The sequence below is a fragment of the Oreochromis niloticus genome, linkage group LG12 (genome assembly GCF_001858045.2).
Source record: "Oreochromis niloticus isolate F11D_XX linkage group LG12, O_niloticus_UMD_NMBU, whole genome shotgun sequence".
In the NCBI taxonomy this organism is placed as follows: domain Eukaryota; kingdom Metazoa; phylum Chordata; class Actinopteri; order Cichliformes; family Cichlidae; genus Oreochromis; species Oreochromis niloticus.
In genome coordinates this window covers 4,346,873-4,359,054 of record NC_031977.2, presented here as the reverse complement: position 1 = coordinate 4,359,054, position 12,182 = coordinate 4,346,873, and the positions used below count along the sequence as shown (strand labels likewise).

At 39.4% G+C, this 12,182-nt stretch overlaps 1 protein-coding gene across 5 annotated transcripts in view; it reads right to left on the bottom strand.

The window, feature by feature from the left end:
* abca2 (ATP-binding cassette, sub-family A (ABC1), member 2) overlaps positions 1-12,182 on the bottom strand; it is a 147,139-nt gene that overhangs the window by 87,829 nt on the left and 47,128 nt on the right. For all 5 annotated transcript variants that reach the window (XM_005447870.4, XM_019365962.2, XM_025896874.1 and 2 more), the window contains 5 exons: positions 9,857-9,968; positions 7,345-7,508; positions 6,776-6,897; positions 5,158-5,271; positions 600-818 (listed from right to left, as the gene is read on the bottom strand). In XM_005447870.4, coding sequence (XP_005447927.1) covers positions 600-818; positions 5,158-5,271; positions 6,776-6,897; positions 7,345-7,508; positions 9,857-9,968 — 731 coding nt within the window. The remainder of the gene's footprint in view (positions 1-599; positions 819-5,157; positions 5,272-6,775; positions 6,898-7,344; positions 7,509-9,856; positions 9,969-12,182) is intronic.

Sequence of the window (12,182 nt, the reverse complement as noted above, 5' to 3'; positions counted from 1 at the left end):
GTCCAGTTCCTTGGAATTGTTAGTCTGCCTGATCACTGCTTATCAGTTCGTGCCTTCGTTCTACAATCAGCTAATATCAGTTTGTGTGTCAGACGAGGAAAATAACGGCGCAGTGTAGAGAGTGGATATGGAAATATAGTTTTATTGCACCAAAGGACGACAGAATGATGGTAAAGTGGAAAACTGCATCCAGGACATAAACAACCGCATTATGTTGCTAACACAACTTTGGTTCTTTGCAAGCGTCTGCACAGACAGGATGCTAATGCTAAGCTAGCCAAGAACCCAGAGTGAAAGCTGAGTGAACAGTCAGGCTGCAAACTCCATTTCTATCTGCTCACGTCTCAAAAGCAGAAACACTGTGATGCAATTCATTTTCAATAGGAGACAAATCAATAAGTGATATCGATAATGGATTCGGAAGCGCTAAATTCTTATAAATTCCTATCCCTAAACTCCAGGGCTGTAGGTCTCAAAACAGGTAGTAGAGTAGGTCTTGGAAATGAAAAACATGCATATAGTTAACAACATTATTTGTCAGTGATAACTGTAATTATACCAATGTTTAAAAATGGCCTGATAGATGTTCTCCATGGTACCTTCTCAGTGACACTCTGCGTGTTGATCTGCTCTCTCAGCTCCAGGCTCAGCTGCCTGAAGCGCGCTGACTTTTGCTCCGCCCCTTCGCTACACACAGAACTGCGATACGCCTGGATCACGGGCCGCTGCTTCTCAGGTACCAGCAGGATCTTACTCAGCTCAGTGGACCTGTCCCCACAGGTGAGGTCCTCAAGCGTGGATCCAGTTAGAAGGCTGTCCTATGAACAACAGAAACACTTTACTTGACCAAAGCTCCTGATACTTTAGTGGGGAAAATCTTCATAAAGACTTTCAGGCTCTACGTGAGTCTGTGGAGTTCAGCCACATGAAATGACCCAGCTCTTGGACATGGACACACAAATATACAGATGTGCCACACAAACACAAAGACACACAGAAGGTAAGTTTATAATATTGAAATTATCCTGTCTTCCTTCTTTCACCCCAACCGGTCACAGCAGATGGCCCCGCCCCTCCCTGAGCCTGGTTCTGCCGGAGGTTTCTTCCTGTTAAAAGGGAGTTTTTCCTTCCCACTGTCGCCAAAGTGCTTGCTCATAGGGGGTCATATGATTGTTGGGTTTTTCTCTGTATTTATTATTGTGCGATCTACTGTACAATATAAAGCACCTTGAGGCGACTGTTGTTGTGATTTGGCGCTGTGTAAATAAAATTGAATTGAATTAATTGAGTTCATGGAGATGATAAAGGGCCACATGCAGGGTATGCATTTTGTGATCAAATATCAACCAATGGATTACTCCTTTCAAGTAACGAGAAAAGTAAAGGATTACTATTGCAAAAAAAGTATTTAGATTACTGTTACTCCCCTGTAAGCTCGCTGCATTCCTAAACCGTGAGTTTGTTTGTGGGAGTTTCTCATGACAATGACATACAAGCGTGGGACGTTGTCAGGTTTTGTGTGGAGGCGAGGAAGAAAGAACCCAAACGCAGGACTCGCAGGTAGGTGAGGACTGGTGAAGGTTTATTATAAGGAGTGGATGAACGGAGGGTGAACGGACACTGACTGGCTGGATAACTGAATGGCTGACTGAACTGAGGGAACACACGGGAAGGACAACATCACACGAACATCAATGACACGACAAAGAACTGGAGGAAATTGAGGACTTAAATACACAGACTGATGCGGATGATAATGAGAGACCGGTGAGTACACAGCTGAACATAATCTGGCTAACGACATGAGAGACGAGCTGATACGGGAGAAACAGGAAGTGAGAACAACATTGATGTGGCAAAATAAACTGAATATGAACAAACTGAAATCACTGGGTCAATGACCCAGGAACCCTGACAGACATGTGCAGATCAACAATGGATAATATGGAGTGCAGGAGAGAGTACGACCATGCAGCGTTTAAAGCGTGGACGTACTCACATTACTTTGAGTTTCACAAAAAGATTAACGTCCGCCGTACACTCTGAGTGGGAAGGAAACGTTTTTCTACAGCGAATAATTAAACTTCAAATCTGAGCGAACACCGAGCACGCTGCCACGGGGATGTGACATTCACAGAGAAACCCCCGGATCCCCCCACTGACATGACCACTGTGGGCAAACCTCCACCCGCCCCACTCCTGGTAAACAGGTGAAAATAGATTTAAGAGCGACAGGACTCAGTGCTGCTGAATGTTTGATTTTATTTATTTTTGCTGTGTTTTACTTGCATCTATTTGTAAGAGTGAGTGTAAACACAAAACATTATTTTATTTTATATGCTGGAATATGCAGAAAATAGGTTTAAATGTTAAACAACTTCTTCAAGGCCATTCCTCCCAGTTACACCCCTCTAGGTTTCACTGTCGCTGCCCACCAGTGATTCCTGAGATTAGGGACAAAACAGGTTTTAATTTTCTAAAATATATTTTTTGATTTTTCAAAAACATATTTACATATAATTGTTATGCAAGTTGTAAGTTTTGGCTGTCTCACCATGTTTTGGTACAATCTCCCAGGTGTAACATTTTTTAATAATTTATGTTTTTGCTGGAGAAGTGCAAGGTTTTTGTCAACACCGTCAGGCACAAAAAAATGCAAAGATATATTTTAAATTAAGTTGTTTCAGCTATTTTGACAGTTAGCAGCTTCTCTATTCTATTCTTTATGCACGTATGTTTTTAAACTAATTATACCACGTTTAAAAATAAGATTGTTTTGGCTTTTTATTATTAGAGTTACAGTCATACATATTTTCAGAAGCTTGTATTTAATCTCTATAAGAAACAATCATATTTAGCAGCATGCAAATTACACATTTATTGAGAAAATTACATATTTTTATTGGAAGATCATGAGGGAGGAAAATATATGGTTCTCCAAAAGAGAAAAATAAACAAAAACTCCATATTATGGAGTTGACAAGGTGCTGACGGTGGTGACACACTAGTAGAAAACAAGATATTATTTCTTTCAAAATGACCATTAAACCTTAACAACTTATGTAATATTACAAAGACACATCATAACAATTCTGTTTTTGCTCATGTCAAGTTCTACATCTTAATAGTTCACCAGCAAGTAGCTGCCTGCTCCTCCTTGATTCCTAAAGTTCTCTGTGGTTGCGTGATCCTGCTGTACTTTCTCTCCTCATGTTTCTCTGTGCTTGTTTCCAAAACCTTCTCTTCTGCCTTTTTTCTCTTTCTTTCAGATCACTGATGTTCTTTATTTTTCCCTCTTTCCCTTTCCTTTATGAGAAACTCTTTCTTTAACTCAGGCTGGCTGTTAATTTTTTCTCCTTTTTTGATCATCCCCGTTCCTTCTCTTTCGTTCCTCTACTGACAGGTTCTCCTTTGCCATTCTAGCCTGAAATGTGCCATTTTGTAATTACTATAATTTTTCAGAACCATATGCAGATTAAGGATGGATATTCACAACACAATTATGTATTAAGCAATAGAAATGCTATCCGGTCTTGCTGCAGATCCCAAAGTCAAAGGAACTCTGCGGCATCACTGAGAGTTACAAACTGTCTAAATTCTTTCATCTTTAATAAAATGATCAGTGTGGCTGAGATAGACGTTAGCTCGCTGGTTTCCACCTACATTCCAACATAAATGAAGACAGAAAACTAAACAGCAGTGACGTTTGTAGTGTTACTGAAGTTGGACTAGCTGGTATATAATGATGTGCTAGGTAATCGCTAGCGACACAGCTATGTTAGCATAGCATAAACACAGTGAAGCTGGAGGATGAACGCTAACTTTTTTCCACTTGATAAAAGTTAATGGAAGGGTTTCTGATGGTTAGGCCAACAGTGATCACTGACTGTTTTTATGGGCTTGTTCAGAAAAACAGAACAAGATAAAAACCATTAAAACATTTTAACAGCACAACAGGCTTAATAAACACAGAGCAGTTTGGGCCCGGAAGCAGGATTCATACATCATCACTTAAAGACCAGCTCTCAGGGCACAGCTAGCTCAGTAGATGCCACACAATCGGAAGGTTGGGCATTCAAATCCAACGAACAGCGGCTATCCTGGATTGGTAGCTGCCCACTGCATCACTGAGTGAACGAGTCAAATGCAGAGGACTAAGCATTTTCCTACAGGATTAATAATGTATACATAAACAATGAGATTCAAGATAAGGCAAATATTCGACACATCTGTCAAGCAGAAATATCAGTAAAATACAAAGGAAGTAATATGACTGAAATATTAATAAAAATAACTTAATATAATTGATGAATAGCACACTTTTGTGGCATTTGTCAACACCATTAGAAAAAGGGTCAACACCGTCAGACAAAAATCCTGATGGTGTTGACAAAATGCCCTACTTTCTCTCATAACACATGTTTTTCTGACAGACGCCATCTTGTTTTTCATCAGATGCTTATGGCCTCTACAATCTACCTAAATGAAGCTCTGTTTACAAAAAAAATAATAATTAAATCTTGCATTACATCGACTTTGGTGTTGACGCACTATGGTTGTGACACAGAGTTTTATCAGAAAGGTTTGCCATAAATGAAATAAAAATGAAAAAAATATCACAGCAGTGACCTCATGGCATGTGTATCAAACAGGAAGTGGTAAAGGGGTCCTCAGAGTGTAAGCTACCCACAATAATTCCTGATTTTTTTGTACTTTTAAAAAATTTTAATGGTGTTGACAAAAATTCTGGACACGATTTTAATCACTTAAAAAATATGTAAAAATAAATTTTCAATATCATATTTTGATATTATATAAGGTATTGACTTATATACTTAGTGACGAGAGCCATGATGTTTAATTTTACATTACTTTTATGTTTTTTCTGTATTTTAATATTATCACACCTGCTTCTGGACAATGGATTTTTAGGGTACTGGTAATGTATTGTACCATTTAAAATAAATATATGTGTATAAAAAATGCAAAATCATACTTTTGTTGTATAAACATTGCCTTGGTTTGTCTTTTAGTCAGTTGGGTTAACACTTGTATGCATATTTGTAACCCCAAAATTGGGTTTTATCTGCCGGACATGTTTTGTCCCTTATCTCAAGAATCACTGCCACATGAGCCTTAAAGTCTTGAAGCACTTACTTCTAATTGAAGGACTCTGTCTCTTGGTTTTTGTGTGGTGCCCTTGGCCCTTTGAATCCAGCTGTGGGCTCCTCCACCATCTCCGAAATGTGTACCGACGATAAGGCTGTAAACCTACAGAGCACACACAAAACTGTCAGTGAGTCACTGTGGAGGTTTGGACCACTGTTCTATGAAGAATGCTTTCTGTTCAGCCACACTGGAGGGTTTTTGAGTATAAAAGGCCCGTTAAACGTCTTGCCAAAGCGAGTCAATAGGATTTCAGTATGGCCACTCAAAATCTTTTTTTAACCATTCAGCCGTGGAGTTGCTGGTGTGTTTCCAATCACTCTCCTGCTGCAGAGCATTTGTGTGCTTGAACTTCAGGCCACAAACTGATGGCCAGAATAGTGTCACTTGATTTTGGCATTGCAAAACAAACTGGTATGGAAGCAAAAGATAAAACTTAAATAGCAAACGTTAATAACACAAAAATTTTGTTTTGGGATTTTTATAATAAATTTTATGTTTTTTTATTTTTGCTTTTGAGCAAAACATTTTCTTTTTATGCTCCGTGGAACACTTCAGGCATGTTTGGGAGGGACTGAGAGGAGGGGCTTCACAGGTAAGTGTTCACAGGTGTAATTTGCACAGACTTTGCAGATTGTGGACACTACCAGTTATCCATCTTTACTGAACCACTTTGTAATGGATGCTTTGAGTTCAGGATATTTCTTTGCTCTTTCCAGCTTCAATCCAGCACTTTAACCTGGGTTGGCTTAAAGACATTTACTCTAAACTAGCTTATTGATTACAAACACATTTGCAGGTGTATTGTGTGAGCTAGCTGGATTCCCTGCAGTGCATATCCTTAAGAGTTAGAGACCAGTGTGTTACTGGAATCCAGTTCCCCTCTGGAGCCACATGCTAATGCCTGCCTGAAGGAAGCTTTCCGTCCTCTGACTCCCTCTCAGAGCAATGACAGAGTCCTTTAAAGTGCTAAAGCTAACAATGCAATACACTCATGAACACACCAGCACAACATACAGTCTGAATAGTAGAAATAACTGAGAAGATGTTTCAGGTGATATGGATTAGTTATCTTGTTTGTACAGAAACTGCAGTTTCTCATCAAAACAGAATATAATGACCACAACAAACATTAAGCAGCAGCTGTTCATGAGTTTGCAGCACCGATGCCATGCAAGCCTTCACTTTATTTAGGATTATGTGAAATTGGTCAATTGTATGATTATTCAAAAGCATCACAAAATTCTATCTGAATTATGAGCATGACCTATATTTTAGGTTACAACTTTATGTTTGGATTCATCCTTTACATTTCTTTAAACTTCTACATTGTGCAAAAGTCTTGAACATTCATGTATATCTTGCCAGACTTTCACCTACTGTAATTATTTTTAAAGTGCCTTCTGGGCATTATGAATGTCTTGTCCTTTGGACGTTGGCTACTTTTTAAATTGATTTTGTAATGGGAAAAATTACCATAGCAACTCAGGAAAAACAAACCCAAAAGGGTCACATAACATATAAAATAACAGCAGTTTACCTGAGTTGAGATGAACTAAAAAAACCAAACAGACCGAGTGAAGAGGTTATGTTAGTAATGGTGAATCACCTCTCCGAGGCTCACTGGAGTGTTGAGGAGAAGGTTGGCTATGGAGTCAGACAAGGAAAGGTTCTTGATCAGGAACTGCTGGAAAACTGATTCATTCTTCAACACGCTGGCCAGAGTGAAGCCTGCACCCAAAACACATGTGAACACTTTCATGTCAGTGGTCTACATTCAGTAAAACAAGAGTTTTGAAAATAACCTGTATATATGTATGATCGAGAAGTTCTACTGTACTCAGAGGAAACATGAGTTTCTTCTTCTCGAGCACCATCATTCTGCTCATGGCTCTCCTGCTATATAAGATTAGATTCCCAACTGTGCATATGTTGGTTTGAAATTTCACTGTGGAGCTAAGCTGAGTTACACTGCACTATCCTTCATTTTGAGGATCACCACTGGAAGAAGAAAACACACTGTGTCTTGTCCCAGTGCAGGATCTTGCACTGACTCCCAACCACTTTGTCCTCTTTCTCAAAAGGAAATTCAAAACACAAATACTGTTTTAAAATAGTGAAGCACAGACTTCGACAAAGCAACAGTCAAATTCGATGTAGTATAGCTGGAAGTCACACCTTGGCTGTTGTTAAAGTTGTTTTCATGTGGTAATGGGGTGGAGCTGAGACTCTCTAGGTGCTGCTGCAGGGTCTCCAGCTCTTGACCTAAACCAGGTCTATCAGATGTGAAGAGGTGATTCTGTTCAACCACTTCACTTATCCGCTCCAGCAGCTGGGTCACACTGAAAGGGAGATTCAGACATGAAACAGTCACACACCTCAAAAAGAAGAACATAGTCTCTCTATAGGCAGGAGTTAATGACAGGTTCTGTTATATGTGCCTTTTTAGTGCCTGCACATAAAAAACAGTGTTGTATAAGTCACCTCAGCAGAAAAACTGATAAATTATGCTACATTTATGATCTTTCACAATGCAGGAACTCCAGCAACACTTGAGGGAAGATGAACAACTTTAATAATTGACCAACGCGTTTCGGCTTGTGGCCTTCATCAGGGTCATAGTAAAACATTGTAGAAAATTGCTTAAATACAAGACAGGAAACAGAAAAAAATTGAAATTAACCAGTCAAAACTTCATAGATAGATCAGCTGACATATAAGAGGTAGGTATTGGTTATTTGGTTAAGTCACGCCCAAGTAAATATTGGACTAGATCATTAATGACGAGGAGGGGGGGAGGTGACATAACCCCCACCTGTCTGAAAATAACACATGCATGAAATGCATAAGAAGGATACTATAAATATACACACAAACAAAAACTAAAAGGGGGGGGGGACAAAGGGCAGTATTTAATAGTAAAAGCACATTTGAATTAAAAAATAAGATTACATCATCACATTTGTTAAAAGGTCCTTATTTATGTCTCTAAAATGTAAAATCTCTAAAATTTAGACTTAAAATGTAGACTTAAGATGAGATGTCTAGAACGCTACTCCTTTGGCTGAAAAAATAAATAAGATTAATTAAATAAACATTACTCATGTGAGAATAATTTAACTGATAAAATTAGGATAAAAACATTTAAAAAAAAAAAAGGTTTAGTTCATAAAAACTCATTGAAAGAAAGGAAGGAATATTAAAGATAGGCTTGTTAGAGCTTGCCAGGACCCTAATACTCCAGACAAAACCCTGATAACCCATAACCTACATGGTAATTTCAAGTGTGAGGCATGCATTAATTGTCAATACACCAAAAATGTTAAATCATTCAAAGACCCTATAGGTGACAAAACCATTGCCATAAAGGGCTTTATCACATGCAGAACTAAAAATGTGATCTACATGATACAGTGCCCATGCAATAAAATATATATAGGAGAAACATCCCGCCCTCTGAAAGATCGAATTAATGAACACCTGTTGCAAGACACTTCAATGATAAACATCCAAATTCACCATTATTTTTCCTAGGCACTGAAGCCATTAAACTAAACCAAAGAGGTGGTAAATTTTATCTGGAAAAAAAGAGAAGCATTTTGGACATTCCGTTTTAAGAGTCTGCACCCCAGCGGTATGAATGAGGATTTTTCTATCAATGAGTTTTTATGAACTAAACCTTTTTTTTTCTTCTTTTTTAAAAAAAATGTTTTTATCCTAATTTTATCAGTTAAATTATTCTCACATGAGTAATGTTTATTTAATTAATGTTATTTATTTTTTCAGCCAAAGGAGTAGCGTTCTAGACATCTCATCTTAAGTCTACATTTTAAGTCTAAATTTTAGAGATTTTACATTTTAGAGACATAAATAAGGACCTTTTAACAAATGTGATGATGTAATCTTGTTTTTTAATTCAAATGTGCTTTTACTATTAAATACTGCCCTTTGTCTCCCCCCCCCCCCTTTTAGTTTTTGTTTGTGTGTATATTTATAGGATCCTTCTTATGCATTTCATGCATGTTATTTTCAGACAGGTGGGGGTTATGTCACCTCTCCCCCTCCTCATCATTAATGATCTAGTCCAGTATTTACTTGGGCGTGACTTAACCAAATAACCAATACCTACCTCTTATATGTCAGCTGATCTATCTATGAAGTTTTGACTGGTTAATTTCAATTTTTTTCTGTTTCCTGTCTTGTATTTAAGCAATTTTCTACAATGTTTTACTATGACCCTGATGAAGGCCACAAGCCGAAACGCGTTGGTCAATTATTAAAGTTGTTCATCTTCCCTCAAGTGTTGCTGGAGTTCCTGCATTGTGAATTCTTTCATCGTCTCCATGCACCTTGGAAGTAGGTGAAGTTGTGCCAGAAATTTTTGCTGACATTTATGATCTTTCAAATCTAAAAATAATTATTAGCATAAATGAAAATTTGTAATGTTGTAACATTCTAGCAACATTGATCACAAAAGTGAGCGTTCAATTCAAGCCTCTTCAACTTTACCGTCTGCAGCAAGGCCTAGTTTCAGTGCTGGGAAATGTGAGGGGCTTGGAGTGGTCAGAGGCCTTTGCAGTGAAACCATCATGTGTAGAAGAACTGACCTTAGAGTGTGCTCAAGAAGCAGTGAGCATATTTCTCAACCAAAACACAAATGAGAAAGTGACTGTGGACAAGCCCTACTCACGTGGAGTTCTTATATTGAAGGAAACCAAATTCATCTCTCTGTCCATCTGGGCAGAGCGACTGCATGATGGGAATGATGCCAGCCGAGGTGAGCGGTGCAGCGCTGTAAAAGGCTGGACATGAGGGAGGGAAAAAATGGGACAGGTGCCACAAAAGGAGAAAAAGACACAGCCACAGACAGAGTGAGAGGGACGAGGGTGAAACAGAGGAAGTAAATATGAAGGGTTGGGATGTCATGTAAAGAAAATCAGACCACCAAACAGGACAATGAGTATGAAAAAAGAAGAAGGAGAGATTGGGTTAGACTGAGGAAGGAGGAAAGCTGTCAGGCAGCACAGCAGTTAATGGCCAAAGAGGCTCCCACATGTCAATGCTGAATATGAAGCCTTTCATCATGTTGTCATGGTCTGTGACATTTTCCCACTTCTGTCCATAAATGTTAGCTGGACCATCTCATAGCCGGTGATAAAAGAAAATTTGGTTCCTGCTAATTGCTCCAAGTTTCCATGGTTACTCTGCTCCTGAAGCTTGCCTGTGAGTGTGGCTTCAGTTCATCCTACCCACAGAAACACTTCCCACTGTCCTCCTGCTCACTCTCATATCTATATTGTCCAGCTTTGCCATCCTTACAGTTTCTCCTTCTCACCAGGTGTTTATAACCACTCTGCATGTCTTTTATCCTGTTTCCCTCCCCTCACCCCAACCGGTTGCAGTTGGCTGCCCCTCCCTGAGCGTGGTTCTGTCAGTGGTTTCTTCCTGTTTGTTAAGTTTTTCCTTCTCTTTCCTCCCCAAAGTGCTAGCTGGGGGGGGGGGGGGGGGGGGGGCCTGATTGTTGGGGTTTCTCTCTATTATTGGAAGATCTTTACCTGACATTATTAAGCACCTTGAGGTGACTGTTGTTGCATTTTGGTGCTATATAAGCAAAAGTGAATTATATTGAATTGAACTTCTCTCTGTAATGGTTGCCTACAGCTGTCTTAGTCTCATAGTGTTTCACCTGCTCCCCTCATAAAGTTTTTGATGCAAATTGTCATGACCATTGATCAACAACTGTTGGTCCAAACTGGTCCACCCCAAAGATCGGGTCCCCCGACACAAGCAGAGTAACATAGTGTACGCTGTTAAGTGCCAGGAGGATTGCCAGGATTTATACATCGGGGAAACCAAACAACCTCTGGCGAAGCAGATGGCACAACACAGCAGAGCTACCTCGTCAGGCCAGGACTCTGCAGTCTATTTACACCTACAGGCCAGTGGACACTCTTTCAATGATGAGGATGTACACATCCTGGACAGGGAGGAACGCTGGTTTGAGGGCGGAGTCAAGGAGGCCATTTACGTGAAAAGGGAAAGACCACCTGTGAATCGAGGAGGGGGCCTAAGGGTCCATCTGTCACCATCTTACAATGCTGTGATTGCAGCCATTCCCCAACTCTCTGTGAATGGGACTCATGGACATTGATCAGTGGTCATGAATATTTGCATATTAATACTTCAGAAACTGACCTGACAGCCCATTGTTTGTCAGTGGTTCTAGATTCAGTCAGTATGCAAATGTACAGTTTATAAGGTTGTGTAAACCTGCAGTCAGCTGAGACTGAAGGAGTCACCTGGATGATAATGAAACGTTTCTCCCACTGAAAACGTCCAAATGAACAGAATCAACTTTTTGGGAGTTCCTTACCTGGATGATTGAGCATGCATCAAGACAATTCATTTTAAAAGGAGTATAATGTGTTTAACAAGTTTTAAAAAGAATTTGCATAATATATGGTTCATTTTTATTTTAGTGAGGTTGGTATCCTGTGTTATTGTGAAGAGCTGTATAAGAGGAAGTGAGTGTGCTTGTGATCGCTAGCAGGACTGAGAGAAGTTGCGATGGAAAGTTTATACAAGTGTGTATGAACTGAACTATCTGTTTGACAGTCTTTGTCGATGTGCACATTTTGCAAACTGTCTGTTAGAATCTGAGGACATTTCTGCTCAAAACTGTGCAGCTGCTCAGTTTTGTTTTAGCCCAGGAGCCCGCACCATCTTGGAGATGTCTGCTGATCACTCTTCATTCCTTCACACATAACTGTTTCAGTACAGAAAACATGCCCTCTACCCTGTGGGACTACAGAGCCTGTACAGGTGGAAGCTTTATAAAAACACCATCTAAAATAAGTCTAAGTTTGACATTGAAAAGATGTACACAGCCACCAGATTTGGACTATAAATAGCTCGTCCACGGAGGTCCTTCTGACATCAACCCTAGAAGTATTAAAGATGTATAAAAAAAGAGGTCACCTGGTGCTACAAAACAACCTCTTCAGTGGACTAAAATT